Source organism: Hyla sarda, chromosome 6, assembly GCF_029499605.1.
Source record: "Hyla sarda isolate aHylSar1 chromosome 6, aHylSar1.hap1, whole genome shotgun sequence".
Lineage (NCBI taxonomy): Eukaryota > Metazoa > Chordata > Amphibia > Anura > Hylidae > Hyla > Hyla sarda.
The window spans coordinates 125,772,739-125,799,126 of NC_079194.1; the positions used below are offsets into that span (position 1 = coordinate 125,772,739).

Here is a 26,388-nt window from a genome sequence, read left to right on the forward strand (position 1 = left end):
GAATTTAATTAAATGTTTTTTTACTCTCTTAGGGCGTGAATTCCTTTGTGACTGTTTGTAAATACAAAGGAAATTAAAGAAAGTATCAGCGACAGACCTGACCAACCCTAACGGTGTAACAGCTACAATTCATCCCTCCCAATGGGTTACAGTGTAAAATAGATACCCGGGCCTGATGTCCAGGGTTAATATATGTCATTTATAAACTTTATATGGAGACGTAGCAGGGATGATTGTGTTGCATGTCAGCTATATTTGTCAGATGTGGCAGAACAGAGTTATTTATTCTGATGATTATTATTATAATTATTATTTTGATTATTATTATAATTATTATTCTTTTTATCATTATTATGATTGTTGTTGTTGTTTATTTTAAAACACTATTAGTTCTGGTATATGATAAGGAATTAAATTGTTTAGCACAAAACAGATACAATAAGCATGAATGAAGTAAATAGCAGATTGGTAAAGAGGGAGAGAGGACCTTGCCTACAAAGGCTTAGGCCGCATGCACACGGCGGAAATTCCGCTCAGCATTCCGCCTAAATTTATTGCCTATTATCTATAATGAGATTCTACAAGAATAATCACACAGCAGAATTTCCACAGCGGCGTTCCACTGCAGAAATCCCACATTCTGCGGTCTGGAAAAATGGTGTTCACACGGTGGAAAATCCACATGGAATTCTGTGTGAATTTTCCACGTGGAATTCCGTGTGAATTTATTGCCCATTAACTTTATTGGGATTCCGCAAGTTAATACACATAGCAGAATTTCTGCATGCCGTGGTCCAGAAAAATATAAGTTTGTTCTCATGTTTTTCCGCACTTTGGCTGCAGAATCCCATTGAAGTTAATGGGGCCGACTTTCTGCTGAATTCATGTGGAATTCGCACGGAATGCATGCAGAATGCATCCAGATTCCACGCAGAATGCGCACAAATTATCTTTGTTTAGTTTATTTTAAACATATCTTTTTTCCACAGACCCTGGCAGCCTGGGGTACTACTACTCTTATCATGGAACAGAGTCTGTTCCATGTTGGGAGTAGTAGTAGTAAAGGGGCTGAGGGATTGATCGCATCAGGTTTAACTTCTGAAACCCAACGCGATCAAAAGTTATTAACTGGGGGAGTGGGCGGCATGTCAGCCGCACTGCTCCCCAGCGATGTATTTTTTACTGTCAAAAATTCATATTCAAACAACCCGTCAGGAGCCCTGAATGGCCAGCACCAAGCAGCCATTCAGGTCTCCTGGTGGGTTTTTTAAATTTCTATAGTACGGATCATGGTTTTTAATATAGAGGGCCGGCCGGGGATTGTGGCACAATGCCGCCCACTTCCCTGGCAGGAGCCATCTCTCCTACTTCAGCTCCCATCATGGACAGCATCTGTTAAAAACCCCGCTGGGAGCCCTGAATGGTTACTTGGTGCCATATTTGACATTCTTGTGTGGTTCTAGCAGTCTCTGTGATGTCCGCACAGATATTTTCCAGGCAGACATTCCAGAAGTGTAAACATAGCCTTAGAATCTACAAGGGAAGGGGGAGACTGTAGGTATGAGAAGCAAGAATGGCTAATATATCACAGAGCTGTGTTTCGGAGATGTAGCCTGTTTGCCACCTAGAGCAGAAATTAGTTTATCACCTGTATTAGAGATGAATTTGTTAGTTGTGTCAGAGATACTTTTGTAAGTTGCAGCAGGATTGAATTTGTTTATTGTAGAACAACTCCATTTGTTATACAGTATGTAGCAAACCTGAATTTGTCAAGTGCAGCAAAAAAGATTTGTCAGGTATAGTACAGCTGCGCTTGTCTGATGTTAAAGAGCTAGGTTTACAAGGGATATTTTTTTTATATGATTTCATAACGTGTGATTAGACCTGTGTTCCTCAACCAGGGTGCCTCCAGCTGTTGAAAAAACTACAATTCCAAGCATGCCAAAGGCTGTCCGGGCATGCAAGGAGTTGTAGTTTTGCATCAGCTGGAGGCACCCTGGTTGAGAAACACTGGAATAGACAGTTTTATGGTTAGATGCCATTGATTCACTCCTATTCACTGGGCTCTCCTGCTAGGGTTAATTCTGGATGCTGTTAGCAGTACTGGGCATTTCCTTTCACAACATGCCATTAAGGTTACTTCTGACTACAGAGCCCGGTTGAGGGTCATGTGATCTGTCAGGCTTTAAGACACATCAATCAAAGGATTATCTCACGTGTATACAGGCAGTGGAAGTGGGGCCTCCCCGAGAACTTGGCACAAACAGCAGTGGGGATATGAGGACGTGCTGAGTGCCCAGTACACGCCTCATTATAACCCCAACGCCATGCCAGTCTGGCCCTGGCTTGACACCATTGTTTAAGTTGTTGCATGTATGACATGTAGAAAAACAATAATTCGTCATATGGGACATCACCAAAAGTGTTGAGCGGCATAGGCCATATTTGATTTGTTCTCATGTTTTTCCGCACTTTGGCTGCAGAATCCCATTGAAGTTAATGGGGCCGACTTTCTGCTGAATTCATGTGGAATTCGCACGGAATGCATGCAGAATGCATCCAGATTCCACGCAGAATGCGCACAAATTATCTTTGTTTAGTTTATTTTAAACATATCTTTTTTCCACAGACCCTGGCAGCCTGGGGTACTACTACTCTTATCATGGAACAGAGTCTGTTCCATGTTGGGAGTAGTAGTAGTAAAGGGGCTGAGGGATTGATCGCATCAGGTTTAACTTCTGAAACCCAACGTGATCAAAAGTTATTAACTGGGGGAGTGGGCGGCATGTCAGCCGCACTGCTCCCCAGCGATGTATTTTTTACTGTCAAAAATTCATATTCAAACAACCCGTCAGGAGCCCTGAATGGCCAGCACCAAGCCTCATTATAACCCCAACGCCATGCCAGCCTGGCCCTGACTTGACACCATTGTTTAAGTTGTTGCATGTATGACATGTAGAAAAACAATAATTCGTCATATGGGACATCACCAAAAGTGTTGAGCGGCATAGGCCATATTCGAATTCGCGAATATTCGCGAATATATGGACGAATATTCGTCATATATTCGCGAATATTCGCATGTTCGTAATATTCTCGTTTTATTTTCGCATATGCGAAAATTAACATGCGGAAATTAGCATATATAAAAATGAACATAAGCGAAAATTCGCTCACCAGTCTCACACAGTAGTAGTAGTATTAGAGCCTTCTTTACACCACACAAGCTGGAAGCAGAGAGGGGTGATCACTGTGATGTGTACTGTGAAAAAAAAACAAAAGAAAAAAAAACAATATTCGTAATTACGAATATATAGCGCTATATTCGTGAATATTCGCGAATTCGCGAATATGCGATATTCGCGAAAAAAATTCACATTGCGAATATTCGCGAGCAACACTACTATCTATCTGTCTGTCTGTCTATCTATGTCATAGTACAGTAGTTTGGCATAGCTGTATTAATCCAGTGATGCAAAATCATAGAATGTTACAGAATCTTGTAATAACTTTTTATTTGGACTAAGGGTAGGGTAACATTGTATTTTACGCTGCGGATCTGCCAACGGTGGACCCTACAGTGTGCCTCCAGCTGTGCCTAAACACAGTGATTTCATACCAAGAAACCTCTCTTAAATGGGCACTGTCACCAACTTTATTTTTTGATATGTTGTAGTACTTATGTACTACAACATATCTCTAATATACTTTTATTATTATTTTTTTTTATTAAAATGGTTTAATTTACATTTGAAAGCCGGCCACTAGGGGCCGACTGCAGCCTGGCGTGACGTCACGCCTGAAAAAGGACTGATTTTGGCCTGGCAATCAGTCCTTTTTCAGTTAGGCTGCATTCACTCCCTGCCTGTCAATCAGACAGGCAGGGAGCGAGCGCATTGGCTCCCCGGCCACTGGCTAGGAGGCCACTCCTCCCGCACATCGCCGCCGCCGCCGCCTCATCGCCGCCGCTGTTCCTGCACGTCCGCTGCCGGACTCTGCAGTAAGTGTAATGAGGGAACGGGGTATGCGGGAGGGGGGTTTGTGATGGAGGGAACGGGGTATGCGTGGGGGGGGGGTTGTGATAGAGGGAACGGGGTATGGCACGCGGGGGGAGGGAGACGGAGGGGACGGGCTAGCGCAGCAGCGCTGCATGTAACTAACTAATAGTTTATCTACACAGGGTGCCTCCAGCTGTTTCAATACTATAACACCCAGCATGCCCTGACAGCCAATAGATGTCAGGGCAAGCTGGGAGTTGTAGTAGTGAAACAGCTGGAGGCACACTGTGTAGATGAACTAAGGGCGGAAGTCCCCCCCAGCAGGCATCAGTGACGAGGTGCCTGCTGGGGAAGTCTGCCTGGTAGTGAGCACACTGCCAGGCAGATAAAAGGCATTTTTAATATAGTAAAAATAAAAATTAAAAGCAGGGAGGGGGTTAGGGATACATTGGCAATAGGCAGGGACAGAAAAAAAAATAGAATGGTGGGAGCTACTCTTTAAAGACCATCTCTTTGGAAAGACTACGTCCTTATCCAGACCAGATTTTGCATGACAGATTTTAAGTCCACCCAATGTTTTGCATAGTAGTCATTTTTAGAGATGAGCAAATTTACAGTGATTCGATTCTTCACGAACTTCTCGGCTCGGCAGTTGCTGACTTTATCCTGCATAAATGAGTTCAGCTTTCAGGTGCTCCGGTGGGCTGGAAAAGGTGGATACAGTCCTAGGAGAGAGTCTCCAGCCACCGGAACACCTGAAAGCTGAACTCATTTATGCAGGATAAAGTCAGCAACTGCCAAGCAGCAGAGAAGATCGTGACGAATCGAATCGCAGTAACTTCCCTCATCTCTAGTCATTTTCATTAAGAAGACCACCCCACAGAAGACCACATTTCAGTGCAACTTTTAATAGTCTTGCCAAAAATATTTTACTGTATCTTTCTATTTATTTGTATATCTGTTTATCTATCAGTTTGTATGTCTGTCTGTCTATCTATCTATCTATCTTTCTTTCTATCTATCTATCTGTCGTTTATCTATTTATCTATCTATCTGCCTTTTTATCTCATATCTATCTACCTACCTATCTGTGTCCATCTATGTTTCTGTCTTTTTATACAACTTCTTCAGACTGTAGATTTTTCTTGCTGAGTGCACACAGAGTTTACTTTACCTTTACTTTATCTCTTTCTACCTAATCATAAACCATAGATTTATTGTTTGCATCCTGGGAAGAAATGAAATTTGCCGTCCATACAAAAGTCATATAATCTGTCACTCGGCCAATAAAGGATGCTGTTCTCTGAGACGGCCCATAAATCTCCCTGCAGTATGATGGCTCTTATATGTTAAGGCAGAAATGGCTAGACAGATGTGGGAAATGTTTTTATGCGCTAGATCCTAAGTAAACTCTCTCAGACAGTTTAGAACCTATTCCTATATTTCAAGATCTTAAAGTGGTTATCGAAGATTACAGTGCTACTTCTGTATTCAGTTTGTGTGCGGTATTGCAGCTCAGTCTAAGTAAAGTTAATGAAACAGAATTTCAATACCACACATAACAAACACATAACACCATAGCAGATGTGGTGCTGTTTTTGGAAGAAAGCAGCTATGTTTTTAAAGGGGTCATTCACACCACGTTTTCAGCCTACAGCTGCCGGATTCGGCTGGGGGAGGGGAAAACCGTGCACTCCCGTACCCCAGCCGGACCAGCGCTTAAATCCATTGACTTTAATGAGCCAACCGGAGTCACCATTTGACTCCAGCCGGCTCATTTTCGACCCATGTCCGTTTTTTTTGACCGGACCTAAAACTGTAGTATACTATGGTTTTAGGTCCAGTCAGAAAAACGGATACGGGTTGAAAATGAGCTGACCAGAGTCAAACGGTGATTCCGGTCGGCTCATTAAAGTCAATTGATTTCTGCGCCGGTCCAGCTGGGATACGGGAGCGCACAGAGTTTTCCCCTCCCCGAGCTGTATCCGGTAGCCGTAGGCTGAAAACTTGGTGTGAATGCACCCTAACCAACATGCTTAAAGGAATTTTCCAGTCTTTAAAATTTCCCAAGTACAGTACTCATCCACAGTGTACAGTGATATCATTGGGGCACTTTTTACAGGAACTCAGTGGCACTGAATTGGAAGTGAGCAGAGGGGTGAGTGTGATATTTTTTTTTGTCCCCCTCCCCCATTCCTTGCCACTGTGTAATTTTGGCACAAGGTCAGAACCCTCCCCCATAAAGCTGTGTATCTAAGCCTATCTAAGCCTGTGTATCTCAGCTTGATACTCTCTGCTGAACCGTCTGTGATGTGTGATACTGTTTGCTCGTCCTGAGTCTATGCAAAGAACTGTACGGATATCTCTCTGCCAGCTGAGAAGCAGAGTCCAATGCCACCTGCTTCCCTGGTAATGATATCACGATCAGGAGTGAGAACCGATGCTCTCAACAACTTCTGACAGGTCTGATCGAGATATCAAAAGTTGTTTTTAATGACAGTAACTCTTAAAGAGTACCTGTCATCAAACCATATTTTCTAAACTAACTCAGATAATGTTTCCTAACTACTCCTAACACCCCTCCTGCCCTTAAAAAAAAATTCCGAGCTTTTAAAAGCTGTGTATCATACCTTTCCCCTTGCTCACATTGTGTGAGCTCCCGACAGGAGAAAGTGGGCGTTCCCAAGCAGGCGCAACGTCACTGAAGCCTACAAGAGCTGTGCCTCGCCATGCCACGCATGCACTTCCCGAGTTTAGTCTCCTGCCAGGCCGGGAGGAGACCAAACTAACTGCTTGACTTGTACAGGGAACAGAACAGAGCCACCTAGTGGCTGTTTTTTCCAACACATTAAAAACATATAAAAGGTTGAGAATTTTAACAGCAAGTAAATAGCAAAGTGTCTTATAATTACATGAGGAACAATATATTAAAAGTTTTGTTTGGTGACAGGTACTCTTTAAGCTTGTCTCCTGTGATATTCTCTGCTGAGCCTGTGTATCTAAGTCTATTATGAGTGATACTGTCCTCTCATCTGTGTATCTATTCTATTGTGCCAGAGACTGTTTAATGAACTGCTGAATTCAAGCAAATAATATGTGGTGACAAATTTTGCTAAATAATTTTTCATGATTTTACTTGTGGTTCTGGGAAAAAAAACGCACACACAAAAAACTACAAAAAACACAAGTGTTCCTGGAGATTAAGGACACTTAGCAATGATCCTCATAAGAGCTACTGGATAGATACTATGGGGCTATTGAGAAGGACAGGGGGTCAGTCAGGGGTCATTTTCAAAGCAGATAACAGTGAAATCCCTTATCTATAAAGCTGCAAAAAACTAACAGCAGTGCAGCCCATTAGAAGGACATATCACGTGTTGGATGTAATTCTCTGACAATTTTGCCTTTTAGCATTCTGGGAAAGCTGAATATCAGCTGCTGTGGGAGCTGTAAGGCTAGGTTTCCACACAGATTTTTTTCTGGCATTTTTTGGGAAAACTGGTTTTTCAGCCAAAGCCAGAAGTGTATTCAAAAGAAATGGGAAATATTAAGTAATACTTCTCCTTCATACTGGATCCACTTCTGACTTTTCCTTAAAAACTGCTGTGGCAGTTTTCCAAAAAACATTAAAAAAAAATAAAATAAACCTGTGTAGAAACCTAGCCTAATTCAGCTTTCTCATAGAAATTGACATTGAGGGTATTACCATTATGACTCTTTTTTTTTGCTCTCTGATTTAGAAGGACGGCCCGACAAGAGCTTTGAAAATTGTGGAAGAGCTGGTGACATCAGAGAAAGAGTAAGTTCACAATAAATCTACCAAACCCTGACATATCAAAATTATATAGGAACCTATATAAAAACAGCCGGAGAGCAAAAGGTTGTAATCTACTTTCTATATATATATATATATATATATATATATATATATATATATATATACAGCCATGGCCGTAAATGTTGGCACCCCTGAAACTTTTCCAAAAAATATAGAAGTATTTCTCACAGAAAAGGATTGCAGTAACACATGTTTTGGTATACACATGTTTATTCCCTTTGTGTGTATTGGAACTAAACCAAAAAAGGGAGGGAAAAGAGCAAATTGGACATAAGTCACACCAATCTCCAAAAATGGGCTGGACAAAATTATTGGCACCCTTTCAAAATTGTGGAAAAATAAGATTGTTTCAGGCACGTGACGCTCCTTTAAACTCACCTGGGGCAAGTAACAGGGGTGGGCAATATAAAAATCACACCTGAAAGCAGATAAAAGGAGAGAAGTTCACTTAGTCATTGCATTGTGTGTCTGTGTGTGCCACACTAAGCATGGACAACAGAAAGAGGAGAAGAGAACTGTGTGAGGACCCGAGAACCAAAATTGTTGAAAAATATAAACAAATCTCAAAGTTACAAGTCCATCTCCAGAGATCTAGATTTGCCTTTGTCCACAGTGCGCAACATTATCAAGAAGTTTGCAACCCATGGCACTGTAGCTAATCTCCCCAAACAGCAGCCCCAAACAAGTTCCACAGATGTTCAAGCTGTCCTGCAGGCTCAGGGAGCATCAGTGTCAGCGCGAACTATCCGTTGACATTTAAATGAAAGGAAACGCTATGGCAGGAGATCCAGGAGGACCCCAACTGCTGACACAGAGACATAAAAGAGCAAGACTACATTTTGCCAAAATGAACTTGAGTAAGCCAAAATCCTTCTGAGAAAACATCTTGTGGACAGATGAGACCAAGATAGAGCTTTTTGGTAAAGCACATCATTCTACTGTTTACCAAAAAGGGATTGAAGCCTACAAAGAAAAGAACACAGTACCTACAGTGAAATATGGTTGAGGTTCAATGATGTTCTGGGGTTGTTTTGCTGCCTCTGGCACTGGGTGCCTTGAATGTGTGAAAGGCACCATGAAATCTGAGGATTACCAACGGATTTTGGGTCGCACTGTACAGCCCAGTGTCAGAAAGCTGGGTTTGTGTCCGAGATCTTCGGTCTTCCAGCAGGACAATGTCCCCAAACATACGTCAAAAAGCACCCAGAAATGAATGGCTACAAAGCACTGGAGAGTTCTGAAGTGGCCAGCAATGAGTCCAGATCTAAATCCCATTGCTCCCCCGTGGAGAGATCTTAAAATTGCTGTTGGGAAAAGGCGCCTTCCAATAAGAGAGACCTGGAGCAGTTTGCAAAGGAAGAGTGGTCCAACATTCCGGCTGAGAGGTGTAAGAAGCTTATTGATGGTTATAGGAGGCGACTGATTTCAGTTATTTTTTCCAAAGGGTGTGCAACCAAATATTAAGTTAAGGTGCCAATAATTTTGTCCAGCCCATTTTTGGTGTTTGGTGTGACATTATGTCCAATTTGCTTTTTTTCCTCCCTTTTTTTGGTTTAGTTCCAATGCAAACAAAGGGAATAAACAAGTGTATAGCGAAACATGTGTTACTGCAATCCTTTTCTGTGAGAAATACTTCATTTTTTTATTTTTTATTTCAGGGGTGCCAACATTTCCGACCATGACTTTATACATATAAATATATATGAAATAAAGGGAATTTTTTTTTTTACCTTCCGATAATCTTGAATATAGTATATATATATATATATGTATATTTATATATATATATATATATATATATATATATATACATATATATATATATATATATATATATACATACTATATTCTAGATTATCGGAAGGTAAAAAAAAATTCCCTTTATTTCATTAAATAAAGTATTATTAATAAATATGTTAGTAAGTAAATACATAAATTCATTCATTAATACATAAATAAATATGTAATTGAATAAATAAATATGAATAAATAAATATTTTCTGCTTTTTCAGATATGTGGAAATGTTGCGGCGTCTGCACATGGTAAGTACATGAATTGTGAAACTATGACTTAGTTATGTTGAGATGTCATTTTGCAAGTAGTATTGCTGATCATTCACTACAGTGGAGCTGAGCTGCAATGCCATATATAGCAAGGTTTAATCTAATCCTTCTGGGCAAAGTTATCTCCCTTTACCGATATATTATATAATGTATATACGGTAGATTGAATAGCACTTGCCATCACTGGATACAGTAGTGTCTGACATTATTTGTGCCTATGTGGAAAGACCAGGTACAATGAATCCACCCGCGCAACATTGGAACAATACATCGAACTTTAACCAGGGAACCATCTTAGTAGATGTTATAGTAGAAATGTATGAAAACTAATACAAATGAACGTGCAACTCCTGTGTACAGTGCTGCAGCATATGTTGCTGCTATATAAATAATGGACAATGAATAAATAAAGGCAATAGGTTTGCTCCTTAGAAGACACTGCCTGGACCTGATGGCCATAACAATACACAGGAGATGGTTCATATAAATAATCAATGTTAAAACACGTTCATCAGCAGCTTTAATGTGCGTGAATGTGAGAGTGCTAAACACATTGTCACATACATAATTAAATGTCCCACAAATTGCAGCCATTCCCATCGTCCGGCACTATCATAGGGCTGAGTGAAGGACATTCACATCGGGTGGGCATATAGTCACAGATCTGGGCCCTCAAAGATGCTTCTGCATACTGTGCTTATGGCTGGGAGAAGATAAGAGAGAGATATGAGCAGTGTTGATGGTCATTTTAAGAGAGAGTAAAACGTGTGCTGTCCTGAGGATTAGGATAAGGAAGATAAATGGGGCTATAAAAAGACATGGGCTGTTTGCTGGAATAATGTGAACATTGTATGCCTGCAATTAAGGCTAAATAATGGAGTGTATGAATACTGCACCCTATGTATATGAATATAAGGCTCTTTTCACACTGCCATCATGGTTTCTGTTATTGTGGAAACCATAACGACAGTGCTGAATCCTTCACAAGATGCATGCCAATGGTGCTCGACAGACCCCATTAAGTTATAATGGGGTCTCTTAAGGTTCTGTTATGGTGTCTGTCAGTGTCACAGAAAGAACAGGCCAGCATGATATTCCTATTGTGTCATTCTTGGCAGAACTGCTGATAGAGGAGCTGACTGTGGTGTGATTTCAGAATCCGTACTATTATGATGGACACTAGATTTTTCTGTAACACTGCCTCCTCTGCCACCCATGTTTAAGAATATAAGTACTTGAATGTTGCTGCATATGCATATAACCATTATAATATTTTCCACTAAGTTTAAGAATATAATAACAATAACACTGCCCTCTATGTTTAAGAATATAACTACTATAATACTGCCTCCTATGTATAAGAACATAACTACTATAATACTGCCTCCTATGTATAAGAACATAACTACTATAATACTACTTCCTATGTACTATAATACTGCCTCCTATGTACAAGAATATAACTACTATAATACTGCCTCCTATGTACAAGAATATAACTACTATAATACTGTCCCCTATGTACAAGAACATAACTACTATAATACTGCTTCCTATGTACTATAATACTGCCCCTTATGTATAAGAATATAACTACTATAATACTGCCTCCTATGTACAAGAATATAACTACTATAATACTGCCTCCTATGTACAAGAATATAACTACTATAATACTGCCTCCTATGTACAAGAATATAACTACTATAATACTGCCTCCTATGTACAAGAATATAACTACTATAATACTGCCCTCTGTGTATAAGAATATAACTACTATAATACTGCCTCTATGGACAAGAATTTTATAACTAGAATACTGCCACCAATGTACAAGAATATCCTAACGTGAAGGAATTTCTGTGCTTGTGAATATTGGATTTGTTATGCATTTCCTACGCAGTATATAATGTCACATTATCATTGATGTAATGACTGGGCGCAGGTCTCGACACCAGGGGCTGACGCCTGCTGGCTCTGTGGGTTGTCGCTGCGTACCAGCTGTTCCATGCTAATTTGCAGAGCTGGCTCTCCGGTCCTGTATCCTAGCAGAACAAGTCCCGGGTGAGGATTTGGGAGACTATCAATGGAGGGCTTATATGGCTAATAGTTCCTCTGTCTATTTTGGAATTTCAAGCAGCTCAGACACGTCCCTTCCTCTGACCTCCCTCATTCATCCCTTTCACCCCTCAGATCTGAGCCCAGTTACTTGTTTTTATAATAGAAGCAGTCATTACACCCCAACCAAGAGGAACGTAGGCAGTGTATGGTAATGAAAATGGCATTAATGGGGCAGTGACGGATGATGAGTTGTCATGGTACCAGAAGCCATGTCAGAGATAGTGGGGGTATGGGAGACAGACTACTAGACCTGTTTTCATTCATTGACAGCAAGCAATAAAGTAAGAATTCAAATAATAGTGTATATAAGGAAAAGGGATGACTTAATAACACTACATCTTGCACGGTGCACCCCAGCAGTGTATGAGCTGTATAAGCGGTGAACCAGCAGGTACCAAAGGGTAAGCTGCAGGGAGATGTCGGCTCTGTGGCCTAAGACCTAACAGGGAGCCAGCAAAAGTATGAATACAGCTTTGGATGAGACAGGATTCGAACCAAGGAAAGCAAATTAAATCCATGCATTAATCTGGGGCTATGTAACATGCTGGATGATCTTTACGTTGAGATGCATTGTGTGTGTAAGCCATTATGTAGTTAATGGGTGTGACAAAATATCTAATAAAGTAAATTGAATGTGATAATGGCTGGTACCAGGTTTAATGCCACATCCCCTCCCTGTCCTTCCTTGAGCACCAGACGTGAACAGGAGAATGCTAGTTGTCTCAGCTGAATGGCATAGCGTGGGAGTCGGTGGTGCCACTCAACTGGCATGTTTCCAGGCATCAGGTCATGTCTATGGTAGATGTGTGTCCAGCTTGGCACTGTCTCATTTGCACTCATGTGAGGAGGCCTAGTGACCTCAAAAGACCTCCATAAAAATAAGTTCACAGCTCCAGCCGTTCATCTCTATGTACATGGCAACCCAAACCCCAAATCTGCACTTATCTGTGGGACTTACAATCCAAACCCCCTTCAGGTTAGGGTTCTATGGTGATTCTTAATTGCTCGGTGGCCATAGAAAGATCTTGAGGAGCGGTCAAAATAATGCACTGAGGGACAATTACAGGGGTCCCACAATGTCATCATTTTGTTTCTGCCATACTCCTAACAGTTTACCTGGGATCCTATGATGTAGATAGGTAAAGGGGCAGTTTAATGAAGCCCTCCGCTTTATCATCAAAACTCATTTGACATTTAGCATAGGAAATGAAAACAATATTTCATTTTATGATGACATATTCCCATTAGGCTATGTTCACACCTATGTCGGAGGCTCCGTTAGCTGCCTCTAATACAGATTTTGTCCAAAAACATAGAAAGCTGTATTTTTTTTGTTCAGTAAAGGTTAGTAAAATGACAGACACCTTATGGACCCTAGTAAAGCTGGACCTCCTTTCAATGGGGTACATTAGTCTGCATTGGTGACCATTGTGAAGCCGATCTGCCAGCTGTTATTTGGTTCTTTTACTCCAATGACAGAGCAGATGAATGGGAAAAAAACATACAGCACCTCCCATGCAGATGTTAGCCTAGTTATAGCTTTCAGCTCTAAAGGCTGCAGAATTATGAGTGATATATGACAGGCTGCAACATAAGATCATTTGTAAGCGCTGCGGAATGTGTTGGCGCTATATGAAAAAATAAAATTAAAATAAAATAAATCATTACAGGATAAACATACTAACAGCCGTGCAATCGTGCAATTTGTAAAAGTTACAATTTATAGATAGTGTAATAAAGTCTGTAACTCAGGATCAGTACAGGATAAGTAATGAAATAAATGTACATAGTAACTTCACTAGCAGAATAGTGAATGCAGCTCTTGAGTTTAGTACAGGATGCAACTCAGGATCAGTACAGGATAAGTAATGTAATGTATGTACACTGACTCCAGATCGCTTCTTTCATTTTGCAGAGGCCTTGTTAAAAAGGAAAGAAATGATCTGATTGGTTGCTATGGGCAACTCAGCAACTTTTCCTCTGAACAGGTTTTGATAAATCTCCCCCATAATGTATCCTCATACATTATACACTCAAGTGTACCTGTCATTAGCAAACACTTTTTATATGATGTAGAAAATACCATTATGTGTATATACAGTATGCAATATACATTGGTTAAAAGATGTGTTTATTTTTGGTTGAAAAAAATGCTGTCCCTGCAGCCATTGCCTGTGTGTCTCTATGAGGAGTCAAAATCCAGGAAGTGAGGGCAGGAGAAGCAGAGCTCTGTGCAGGCTGCTGGCTTGTCAATCATCTGATGTGTGAGCCAGGAGCATGTTATAGAGCCTCAGTGCACATTGTCCTTCTTGTCCTCAGTGTACAGAACCCTGCTTGTCCTCAGTGCACACTGTCCTTCTTGTCCTCAGTGTACAGAACCCTGCTTTTCCTCAGTGCACACTGTCCTTCTTGTCCTCAGTGTACAGAACCCTGCTTGTCCTCAGTGTACAGAGCCCTGCTTGTCCTCTTGTGTACAGAGCCCTGCTTGTCCTCAGTATACAGAGCCCTGTTGTCCTCTGTGTACAGAGCCCTGCTTGTCCTCAGTGTACAGAGCCCTGCTTGTCCTCAGTGTACAGAGCCCTGCTTGTCCTCAGTGTACAGAGCCCTGCTTGTCCTCAGTGTACAGAGCCCTGCTTGTCCTCAGTGTACAGAACCCTACTTGTCCTCAGTGTACAGAGCCCAGTTTGTCCTCGGTGTACAGAGCCCCGCTTGTCCTCGATGCACAGAGCCCCGCTTGTCCTCAGTGTACAGAGCCCTGCTTGTCCTCAGTGCACAGAGCCCCACTTGTCCTCAGTGTACAGATCCCTGCTTGTCCTCAGTGTATAGAGCCCTGCTTGTCCTCAGTGTACAGATCCCTGCTTGTCCTCAGTGCACAGAGCCCCACTTGTCCTCAGTGTACAGAGCCCTGCTTGTCCTTAGTGCACAGAGCCCCACTTGTCCTCAGTGTACAAATCCCTGCTTGTCCTCAGTGTATAGAGCCCTGTTTGTCCTCAGTGTACAGATCCCTGCTTGTCCTCAGTGTATAGAGCCCTGCTTGTCCTCAGTGTACAGATCCCTGCTTGTCCTCAGTGTACAGATCCCTGCTTGTCCTCAGTGCACAGAGCCCTGCTTGTCCTCAGTGCACAGAGCCCCACTTGTCCTCAGTGCTCAGAGCCCCACTTGTCCTCAGTGTACAGATCCCTGCTTGTCCTCAGTGTACAGATCCCTGCTTGTCCTCAGTGCACAGAGCCCTGCTTGTCCTCAGTGCACAGAGCCCCACTTGTCCTCAGTGCTCAGAGCCCCACTTGTCCTCAGTGTACAGATCCCTGCTTGTCCTCAGTGTACGCATTTTAACCAATGTACTGTATATTACAAGTATACTTATAATGTTATTTTCTATATTAAATAAAAAGTACAGGTACACATTAATGGTCATGTGGTTAATTCTGTGATTTTCTTTTGTTTGGTGATTTTATTCAGAGTTTCAGTCTGAGACATCTTCAGCATGGTCTGATGGGGTGATAAGCGTGACTCTTATTTTCACCTTCACACTCCAATTGTGAGACATGTTGTAGAGACTGGATTGGATGGATTCTGTGTGTGGGAGGTCAGGACATCCATTGTCCTAGATAATCACAGGATGAACAGTATCTGCCCTGATAATTCAGCTTCCTGTCATTGGCTCTTTAACTATGAGATGTTTTCCCATGTCTGGGATAGTTCATTCCTGTATTCAAAGAAATTACTATCTAGGTTAGTGATTCCCAACCAGGGTGCCTCCAGCTGTTGCAAAACTACAACTCCCAGTATGCCCGGACAGCCTTTGGCTGTCCGGGCATGCTGGGAGTTGTAGTTTTGCAACAACTGGAGGCACCCTGGAATGGAAACACTGCTTTAGATGTTGCAAAACACAAAGCTGTATACTAGAGCAGTGATCCCCAGGTATGCTGGGAGCTTTTTAGATTTGCAACAGCCAGAGAGCCACAGGTTGTGGAATGTAGGTGTACTTGCACTGTGTTAGTCATTGACTGGTAATTCCTCATTTTCATAGGATTCTCTTACAATAGGGAAATTCTTGTGTATAGACAAAGGCTGGCTACATGGGCACAGCTGATGGTTTGTTACATTGCATCTGTACAGGTAATGTATCTGCAGTTCAGGTTGTGAAAAGTATCAGGTCTGTACTGACTTTGTCAGGAAGACTCAATGACTCAATGTCAGGAAGAAGTTGTCTAGTTATCGACAGTAAGTGGAAATCTCATGTAGAATTGAAGTGTGTTGGGGTATGAACATATGTATGATGAGCGGATCACCCAAGATTAGATTTGGGGTCCGATTCGGTGAATCTGACTGTTTGGATCCCTATTCAGTTTGTGGCCAACAGTCCACTTAAAGGGGTTATCCAGGAAAAAACTGTTTAACTTTCTAGAGCCAGTTGATATATATATATTTAAAAAAAAAGTTTCTTCCTGGAATACCCCTTTAAAGTATGCACAGGAGCAGGGACTCCTGTGTGAATCCCCGCTCCTGTACAGTACACTGGGCGGCTGTGATGTATGCAGAATGGATGGGCCAGGTGCAGAGACAACATTTTAGCTTACCTTTTGGCCAATCAGTGTTCAGGAATCAGGACAAAAGGAATCACAAAAGAGTTCAGATTTTAACAAAAAAAAATGTTTTTTATTTTTTTTAATGAAATTTGGGCTAAATTTGATTAGTTAAAAATCAATGTACTCATCTATGGACACATGTTATGGCTGTCTGGGCATGCTGGGAGTTGTAGTTTTGAAACAGCTGGAGGAATCCTGGTTGGAAAATACAGATCTGGGTAGTGGAATTCATTCAATGGAGCTAGAGTCAATAGCTTGCCATCAAGCATGTGAGCAATAGAGACCAACAAGTAGCAATGCATGAGACCGTTACTGTATCTGGCTGTGACAGTATCTTACAGTATCTAACTGCATCCAAGGCATGCACTCAAATAGGTGTTATGAGCTCATTTATGTGCATATATCTTGCTACCTGCAGGTAAATAGGTGGGTAGAGGGGTGGACATCCCATTTGCATAAGCTGCGCAGTTGCAAAAGGTTCCAATAGGTAACTGTTCCAATAGGCCTACTGTTTATTAGATTGCATGTAAGGGCCCAAACTAATACATTTTATAACTCACACACTGGCAATTGTTGTTAGACAAACATAATGGGGTGTTCCACAATGCACTGTTCTTACACCGTGTCTTACACAGAGTCCGTCTTCTGTCTGTAGGTAGGTAGTTTTTTTTTTTATACTAAGGTGAACACAGTTCCATGTATCATGGTGCATCTTGTGATTCTTCCAGCATGATGGTAACAGATCAGTTGTATTATTGCATTTTATTCCTTCTAAAGCAACATAAATAGGTTCAGGAAGGGTCATTTTGTCTTTCTTGCATTTGGCTCTGGGGGATAAGCTGCGGTTTTATCAAATCATCTGGTTGGGATTGGGTGACTGATGAGCAGGTCTTGTGCCTACCCTACGGAACAAGGACAGCAGGGGGGTGTTAAAGAGAAGGTTAAAGATACAGAGATGCTTTTTGTCACATGCTAAGGAGAAAGGGGCCAATATAAATATCTATATAAAAGGACCACTACTATTTGGGAAGCCTTCACAGGGTCTTATACCAGATAATGTTACATTTGTTTCTATGAGAGTGTCAGACAGGAGCGCAGGCGTAATTATTAGACTTCTATACACAGTATTGCGGTTGTCATTGCCGGTGAAAATAATCAAATCAATTAAATATGTTAAAATAGGTGTGCTGTTAACTGATCCTATAAATCCGCTGCGCACTCCCATAACCGTTCCGCTAACTGCCTTCATTATTCCCCTAACTGCTTTTATCATCGGGACAATTTTTTTCCGCTGATTTAACTCTTGCTCATATCGCTGCCTTAAACCACTTAAAAGAGAAATCCACCATAAAGAGTTATCCAGGGAGCAGTTAAGGTATTACTTTGCCTCGATCCTTTTCTGCCTTGGGGACAGTTTGGAATTATAACTTTTGAGATGGGGAACAGAGGGACAGGTACTCTATTGTAATCTTTGCAAAAGGACGAAACCAAGCCCACATGTAGTAGACAATGGCCATATAGTATTGCCGATGTTGCTGTAGAGTACTGACCCCCCCCCTGTCTCAGAAGTTATACATCTGAGACAACACAAAGGAAGAAGTGGAGCCTTCCCTGTTCCCTGGATAACCCCTTTAAAGAGAATATGTCATCATTTTCATGCTGCTTGAACCCTGAGTCATTGAGATGATTCCTGTTGTCCTTCCCTATGTCCAGTTAAGGGAAGTTATACATTTAAAGTTATGCATTTAAGACAACACAGAGGAAGAATTGGAGCCTTCTCTGCTCCCTGGATAACCTCTTTAAAAGGAATATGTCGTCATTTTCATGCTGCTTGAACCCTGAGTCATTGAGATGATTCCTGTTGTCCTTCCCTATGACCAGTTAAGGGAAGTTATACATTTAAAGTTATGCATTTAAGACAACACAGAGGAAGAATTGGAGCCTTCTCTGCTCCCTGGATAACCTCTTTAAAAGGAATATGTCGTCATTTTCATGCTGCTTGAATCCTGAGTCATCAGGGTGGTTCCTTGTGTCCTTCCCTATGTCCAGTTAAGGCAGTTTTCTCTAGTCGTCTAGTCCGCCTAAAATAGTGCATAAGTACTGAACAGGCCACTGAAATGAACGGCGTCTGCTGCTCGCTGTTACCATATACATTAGCATCCTGTGTTTGACAGGATACTGAAGGACTGAAGAACTGCTAAAACACGGTGTGGACCTAGCCTTAGTCTGGTGGGGCAGAGAGAAGCTACCAGGAACCACCAAGATCACTTGTGGTTCAGGCAGCATGAGATGTATGACAAGTTTGCTTAAAGTGATATCCTAACATATTCGGACTTAAAAAGAAAAGAAACCGACAGCAGAATCACCTGCACTAACCTGTTCTACTGCCTGATCCAAATATGGAAAATTATGAATATTTATTAGAGAGCGTGCATCGGCTCAAAGGTGTACCAGTACATCCCATCCATCCTTCTAGGCTACCTCCATGGTAAATAGTGACCTGTTTTAAGAGCAAATAACACATGCCATATGAGAGAGGATGTGACTATTATTTTACTCAGAATCCAGTGAACATACAATTCGCCAGATTTGGAACATTGAGTCATGCAAATGAGGCCTTCATCTGATTGATAGAAATTAGTGTGAGGGTCAATTACAGATTTAATTCTATTTTTATCATTGACCATCATATGACAGGTCAGGGCATCTGCCCCCTTTGTTTACGAGATTGCACATTCAGGAACCAATTACAATTGCTGATTGATTTAGATTCAGCGATTCTCACTTGACCCTAGACCAGAAATCCTCAGAGACATTAGACCTGAAAGCCACAGATACTGTGTATCTATATTAATAAAGCAGAAGACACTTCATCTTTAATATTTGTTTTTGTAAGGGTCAGAGGCCATCCCTGCTATATTCCAGGAAAAACCAAGCGTGAAGGTCGGTAAATTGAAGAGTTACATTATTCACAGTCCCCACCTTACATTCCACTAGAAGCACAGAAAGAAATGTATAGCAGGAAGGTCGGCAGCTTCCTGAATTCCATGCCGGTCACATGACATTTCCAACTGATTTTGTGAATCTGCATTCAGGACAATGGGCTGTTCTTGATAAAACTAGGATTACATGGTGACTTTGTTTGCACCACATCCAGATCACAATGTTGCTTGGCGATGCAGTATGGTTAAATTGTGACCCGCGATTAAATGCAAATGCAACACATCGGTTCCAAAAAATCCAGGTGTGTTGCATTTTAGATGCAGATCACAAGTCAGCAACACTTTTCAATGTAAACTAACATAATTATAAAAAAAAAAAATGCACAAATTCTTTTTATTTGCACATGTGTTAGTTTGTCGCAGATGTTGCCAAGTCACGAGGTGATGTTGCAAGTTGACATGCTGCTCTAGTCTAATTCTGTAGAGAAGTTCTGTTGATGTGTGGGTGATGAACTACTAGTCTCAGCATGTCCTATTAGAATATAAGGGCATGGTAGCATACAAAAAATGAATGGATGGATGCAGCTAAATGCTTTGAGACTTGCTATGTGCACAGTTCCAAAGGCTATTTGTAGCGACCACTGCCTCCGAGACACCATGCCCACCAGGGGAACGACTCAGTGGCCAGGCAACCCCACTGCTGCCCGACCAAGCCCCTGGCTTTGAACAGCACCACCCCACAGACAAAGCATCACAGTAACAATGGCCGCCACAGAGAACCACACCAGTGTGAACACTTACCAAGTGCTCCCTGGCAGAGGGCTGGGAGAATGTAGAAACCCTTATGAAGTCTCCTGCTAATGAAAATGCCTGTGCCAAATGGGTGAAGTGGAATGCTGGCCATGGAGGAAGGGAGAGACTACAAATGTACAACAAAAAGAAACACAGCCGCACATCCACCATTTGTATTTTGATCTACTTGCTTCTCAGGATAATTTAAAAAACTAACAGGTTGTTAGTATACATTTTGATCAGAAAGTACAAGCCCACTTGCCATGTCAAGGCCACCTAGTCAGAGTGGATCGCTAACCTAACATTGTCGTAGAGCCGGATGGCGACCACTGCCTCTGAGACACCATGCCCACAGGGGGAATGACTCAGTGGCCAGGCCACCCCACTGCTGCCCGACCAAGACCTGGCTTTGGGCCGCACCACCCCACAGACAAAGCATAACAGAAGCAATGGCCACCACAGAGAACCACACCAGTGTGAACGCTTACCATGTGCTCCCTACCAGAGGGCTGGGAGAATGTAAGGAGGAAACCCTTATGCAGTCTCCTGCTAATTAAAACGCCTGGACCGAATGGGTGGAGTGGAGTGCTGGCCATGGAAGAAGGGAGAGACTACAAATGTACAACACAAAAAGGAACACAGCCGCACATCCACAATTGTATTTTGATCTACTTGCTTCTCAGCATAATTAAAAAAACAAACAGGTTGTTAGTATACATTTTGATAAAAAAAAGTACAAGCCCACTCGCCACGTCAAGGCCACTTAGTCAGAGTGGGTCCCTAACCTAACACTGGTGGCGGCGGCGACCACTGCCTCTCAGACACCATGCCCACAGGGGCCTTGCCTTGAAGTGGTTAGTGGGCTTGTACTTTTTGATCAAAATGTGTACTAACAACCTGTTAGTTTTTGAATTTATGCTGAGAAGCAAGTAGATCAAACTACAAATTGTGGATGTGCGGCTGTGTTTCTTTTTCTCTATTTTTGTTTTACAGTTGTAGTCTGTCCCCTCTTTCATAGCCAGCACTCTGCTCCACCCATGCGGCCCAGGCGTTTGTAATTAGCAGGAGACTGCATAAGGGTTTCTTCCTAGCATTCTCCCAGCCCTCTGGCAGGGAGCACTTGGTAGATATTCACATTGGTGTGGTTGCACTGAGGCGGTCATTGTTACTGTGATACTTTGTCTGTGGGGTGGGGTGGCCCGGGGCTTGGTCGGGCAGCAGTGGGGCTGCCTGGCCACTGGGTCGCTCCCCCCGTGGGCATGGTGTTGCGGTGGTGGTGGCCGCCGTCCGGCGCTATGCCAATGTTGGGTTAGGGACCCACTCTAAATAGGTGGCCTTGACGTGGCGAGTGGGCTTGTACTTTTTGATCACAGTGTATACTAACAACCTGTTAGTTTTTGAATTTACACTGAGAAGCAAGTAGATCAAAATACAAATTGTGGATGTGCGGCTGTGTTTCTTTTTCTCTATCTTTGTTAAACTATCAGAACACTTGATGTGTTTACCTCACAGAGGACTGTCTAGACTTGATATAATTGTTAAAAAAAGAGTTGTGAAAAAATTTACTGACAGTAAGCAGAGATCTTCAACAGGATGAGGGATCAAATATAAAATGCTATATACAATGATCAGACTTTATTTATTTATAACTGGAATTAACTATTTAATTGCAGGTTGCAATGTTTGTACAATACAATAATGGCATTGCCCGGTTTTCCTACCTAAACCTTGTGGGAGAGAAAATGCAACAATGACGCTCTTTACCTAATATCCTGTCTTCGCATCCCGTCCTCATATCTTGTCCCCATTTCCTGTCCTCATATCTCGTCCTCACATCCCTTTCTCATATCCCGACCTCATAACTAGTCCTCTTTTCCTGTCCTCATATCTTGAGCTCATATCCCAACCTCATATCTTGTTCTCATATCCCATCCTCATATCCATCCTCATTTTCTGTCCTCATATCACAACCTTATGTCCCGACCTCATATCTCATCCTCGTATCCCAACCTCATATCCCGACCTCATAGCCTGTCCTCGTATTCTGACCTCATATCCTGTTCTCATATCCCGACTTCTTATCACATTCTCATATCCTGTCCTTTTATCCTGTGCCCAGCACTAACCATTCCTGCACCTGCCTGCTAAACAGTCCTAGTCAATCTCAGCAGCCGAGAGTAACGTGATCATGAGATGTACCAGAAGTCCCATAGACAAAACCCACAATCCTCACAAAAAGAAGTGGGTTAGGGTTGACTTAACACTACTATATTTTTTAGTTGACAAAAAGTAATTTGTGTACCAAGTTTAATGTAAATATCTCCAGCCATTTTGAAGTAATGCTGAAGCATACATACAATAACTTGAGTTCCCTTTCCCAGAAAGCCCTTGGAGTGTTAATGGCCTTTTTGAATCTCCATACACCAGAAGTGGTGCCTCTCTTTAACCACTTAAGGACACAGGGCGTACAGGTACGCCCCCGTTCCCTTAAAGGGATACTCCGCCCCTAGACATTTTATCCCCTATCCAAAGTATAGGGGATAGCATGTCTGATCGCGGGGGTCCCACCACTGGGAACCCCCGGGATCTCAGCTGCAGCACCCCGCTGTCATTACTCCACAGAGCAAACTCGCTCTGTGTGTAATGATGGGCAATACAGGGGCATCGTGATATCACGGCTACATCCCTCGTGACATTATGGCCATCACGTCACGCCCCCTCCTATAGACTTGCATTAAGGGGGCGGGGCGTGACATCACAATGCTCCGGACTCTGTATCGCCTGACATTATGCACAGAGCGAGTTTGCTCTGTGCAGTAATGACAGCGGGATGCTGCAGCCGAGATCCCAGGGGTCCCCAGAAGCGGGACCCCCGCGATCAGACATCTTATCCAAAGGATAGGGGATAAGATGTCTAGGGGCGAAGTACCCCTTTAAGTACCCCCTAATGGGGTTTAAACCCATTGCTCAAGCAGCCAGGACCCACGGTTAATGCCGGGAACTGCTGATCGGGATGATGCCCGACATTAACCCTTCAGACGCCGCAATCAAAGTTTATTGCCGCATCTAAAGTAAAATGATCCCGGCAGCTGATAAGGACTATCGGACAGAATCATAATGTTCCGATCAGCTTACTGTACGATGGGAGGGTCCTCACCTGCCTCCTTGTCGTCCAATTGGCGATCTACTGCTCCATGCCTGCGCAGCAGGCAAGAGCAGCAGAGCGCCGGTAACACTGATCAATTTTATGCTTTGGCATATCATTGAACAGTGTATGCAATCAAAAGATTGCATGGTATAGCCTCCTAAGGGGGCTGAAAAAAAGTCAAAAGCGGTAAAGAAATAAGAGAACAAATGTGAATAAGCCCCCCTAATAAAAGTTTTAATCACCCCCCTTTTCCTATTTTTTATATAAAATTATGTTATAAAAAAAAATCATATGTGGTACCGCCACATGTGTAAATGCCCTAACTATTAAAATATAAGGTTAGCTAAACCGCATGGTCGATGGCGTACACGTAAAAAAATACCAAAGTCCAAAATTGTGAATTTTTGGTCACTTCATGTGCCACAAAAATATTAATAAAAAGTGATCAAAAAGTCCCATCAAAACAAAAATGGTACCGATAAAAACTACAGACCACGGCACAAAAAAGTAAGCCCTCATATAGCCCCATACGGGGGAAAAATAAAAAAGTTGTAGGGGTCAAAAAGGACAATTTTACACATAATAATTTTGGTGCATGTAGTTATAATTTGTTTAAAGTAGTAAAATGAATAAAACCTACATAATTTGGGTATCCCTTTAACCGTACGGACCTACAGAATAAAGATAATGTGTCATTTTTAACGAAGAGTGTACTGCGTAGAAACAGAAGCCCTAAAAAGTAGCAAAATGTAATATTTCTTTTTCTTTTCGCCCCACAAATAATTTTCTTTGTTTTCCGCAGATTATGTTATGAAATTAGTAATGTCATTAGAAAGTACAATGGGTGACGCAAAGAACAAGCCCTGTAGGCTCTGTAGGTGCAAAATTTAACGCGTTATGATTTTTAGAAGATGAGGAGGAAAAAACTAAAGTGCAAAAACTAAGATTGGATTGAGTCCTTAAGGGGAAAATGGGCTGAGTCCTTAAAGGGGTACTCCGCTACTTAGCATTTGGAACAAACTGTTCTTAATGCTGGAGGCGCCGCCGGGAGCTTGTGAGCAGTGGAGTACCCCTTTTAACCCCTTTAAGGGGTTAAGAGGAATACATATATATATATATATATATATATATATATATATATATATATAGTTGGCCCTGTATGCTCTTAGCAGCTGCTTCTTTTATGATATACTAGCTGAGTACCCGGCATAGCCCGGTTTTTCCTTCCTAATCCTTGTTGGGGAGGAAAATAATCCCCGTCCTCATATATTGTTGTCATATCCCAACCCCATATCTCGACCTCCTATCCCGACCTCCTATCCCGTCCTCCTATCTCGTTCTCCTATCCCGTCCTCCTATCACGTCCTCCTATCTCGACCTCCTATCCCATCCTCCTATCCTGTCCTTTTATTTTGACCTCCTATCCCGACCTCCTATCCCGACCTTCTATCCCGTCCTCCCATCCCGTCCTCCCATCACGTCCTCCTATCTCAACCTCCTATCTCGTCCTCCTATCCCGTCCTCCTATCTCGACCTCCTATATCGTCCTCCTATCCCGTCCTCTTATTTTGACCTCCTATCCCGACCTCCTATCCCGTCCTCATATCTCAACCTCCTATCCCGACCTCCTATTCCATCCTCATATCTCGACCTCCTATCCCGACCTCCTATCCCGACCTCCTTTCCCGACCTCCTATCTTGACCTTTTATCTCGGCCTCCTATCCCGACCTCCTATCCGTCCTCATATCCTGACCTCATATCCCGACCTCCTATCGCGACCTCCTACCCCGACCTCATATCCTGACCCGTAATATGTGTAGCAGGTATTGAAATATCTCCAGCCGTACAGAAGTTATGTGGGAACATACATTTCCCATTGATTTGCATGGGACTTTAAACAAAAACCCCGTCCCTCACAAATTAGTTTTATGTTCATATCTTTAGCGGTTTGGACGTGATGCTGGAACATACACACACACATACACACATTTGGGGAGATTTATCAAAACCTGTGTAGAGGAAAAGTGGTGCAGTTACCCATAGCAACCAATCAGATCGCTTCTTTCATTTTTAATGAGGCCACTGAGAATTTAAATAAGTGATCTAATTGGTTGCTATGGGCAACTGCACCACTCTTCCTCTACACAGGTTTTGATAAATCTCCCCCATTGAGTTTTATAAATATAGATTCACAGTGTCTTACTGTAAGCGAGGTTTCTCCATGCAGATAAAGCCTCTTTAACCGCTCTGTACCCGTTGTGTCTTCAGGGGATTTGTCAGCTAGTTTGTGTTCTGCCACTTAATGCTTTATAGATTTCTTGAGCAAATTAGCTATGAGAGTCAGGAGCTGAGCTAGGGTTTGTATAGACTTTGTGGGGCATAAGGCCAGGGATGCTCTGGGACTTTTTGTAGCATTGCTTGATTGATTTTATCCATTAGGGTATGTTCACACAGCTGATTTTTTGAGGAATGTCCGGCCAGACATGCACAGTGAGGGAACTCTGAGTGTAATTCCCTCACTGAATTTCTCTGAAGAATGCAGATGTTATTGTGGAGGCTAGAATAGTCATTTCCACAGTAGATGTTTCTGCCACTGTTTGTACGGTGCAGCAGAATCCCATTAAAAACAATAGGATTCTGCTGCAAAAGAATTTCCAAGCTGAATTTTTTGTCGATTCAGCTCAGAAATTCTGCAGTGTGAATGAGACATTAAGTGATCACTGCAGTCCGCAATATCGTATATAACTCAATGTATTGCTTAACCCTGCAGCTGTTACTTAATAGTTAAAATTATTCAAGTAGTGCTACTAAAAGGGCCCATGCACAGTTAGGAAACTCCATGTGGAATTTCCTCACTATATTTCCTTGGCAAATTATGGCAAAAATAGTTCTATT

General features: G+C 42.2%; 1 protein-coding gene across 6 annotated transcripts in view; it reads left to right on the forward strand.

The window, feature by feature from the left end:
* The window catches only part of FGD5 (FYVE, RhoGEF and PH domain containing 5), a 154,247-nt gene that overhangs the window by 62,402 nt on the left and 65,457 nt on the right, over window positions 1-26,388 (forward strand). For all 6 annotated transcript variants that reach the window (XR_008845008.1, XR_008845009.1, XM_056524934.1 and 3 more), the window contains 2 exons: window positions 7,739-7,797; window positions 9,849-9,879. Coding sequence is in view for 4 of the 6 variants with exons in the window: in XM_056524934.1 (XP_056380909.1) it covers window positions 7,739-7,797; window positions 9,849-9,879 (90 nt within the window). In the remaining 2 variants the exon portion in view is untranslated. The remainder of the gene's footprint in view (window positions 1-7,738; window positions 7,798-9,848; window positions 9,880-26,388) is intronic.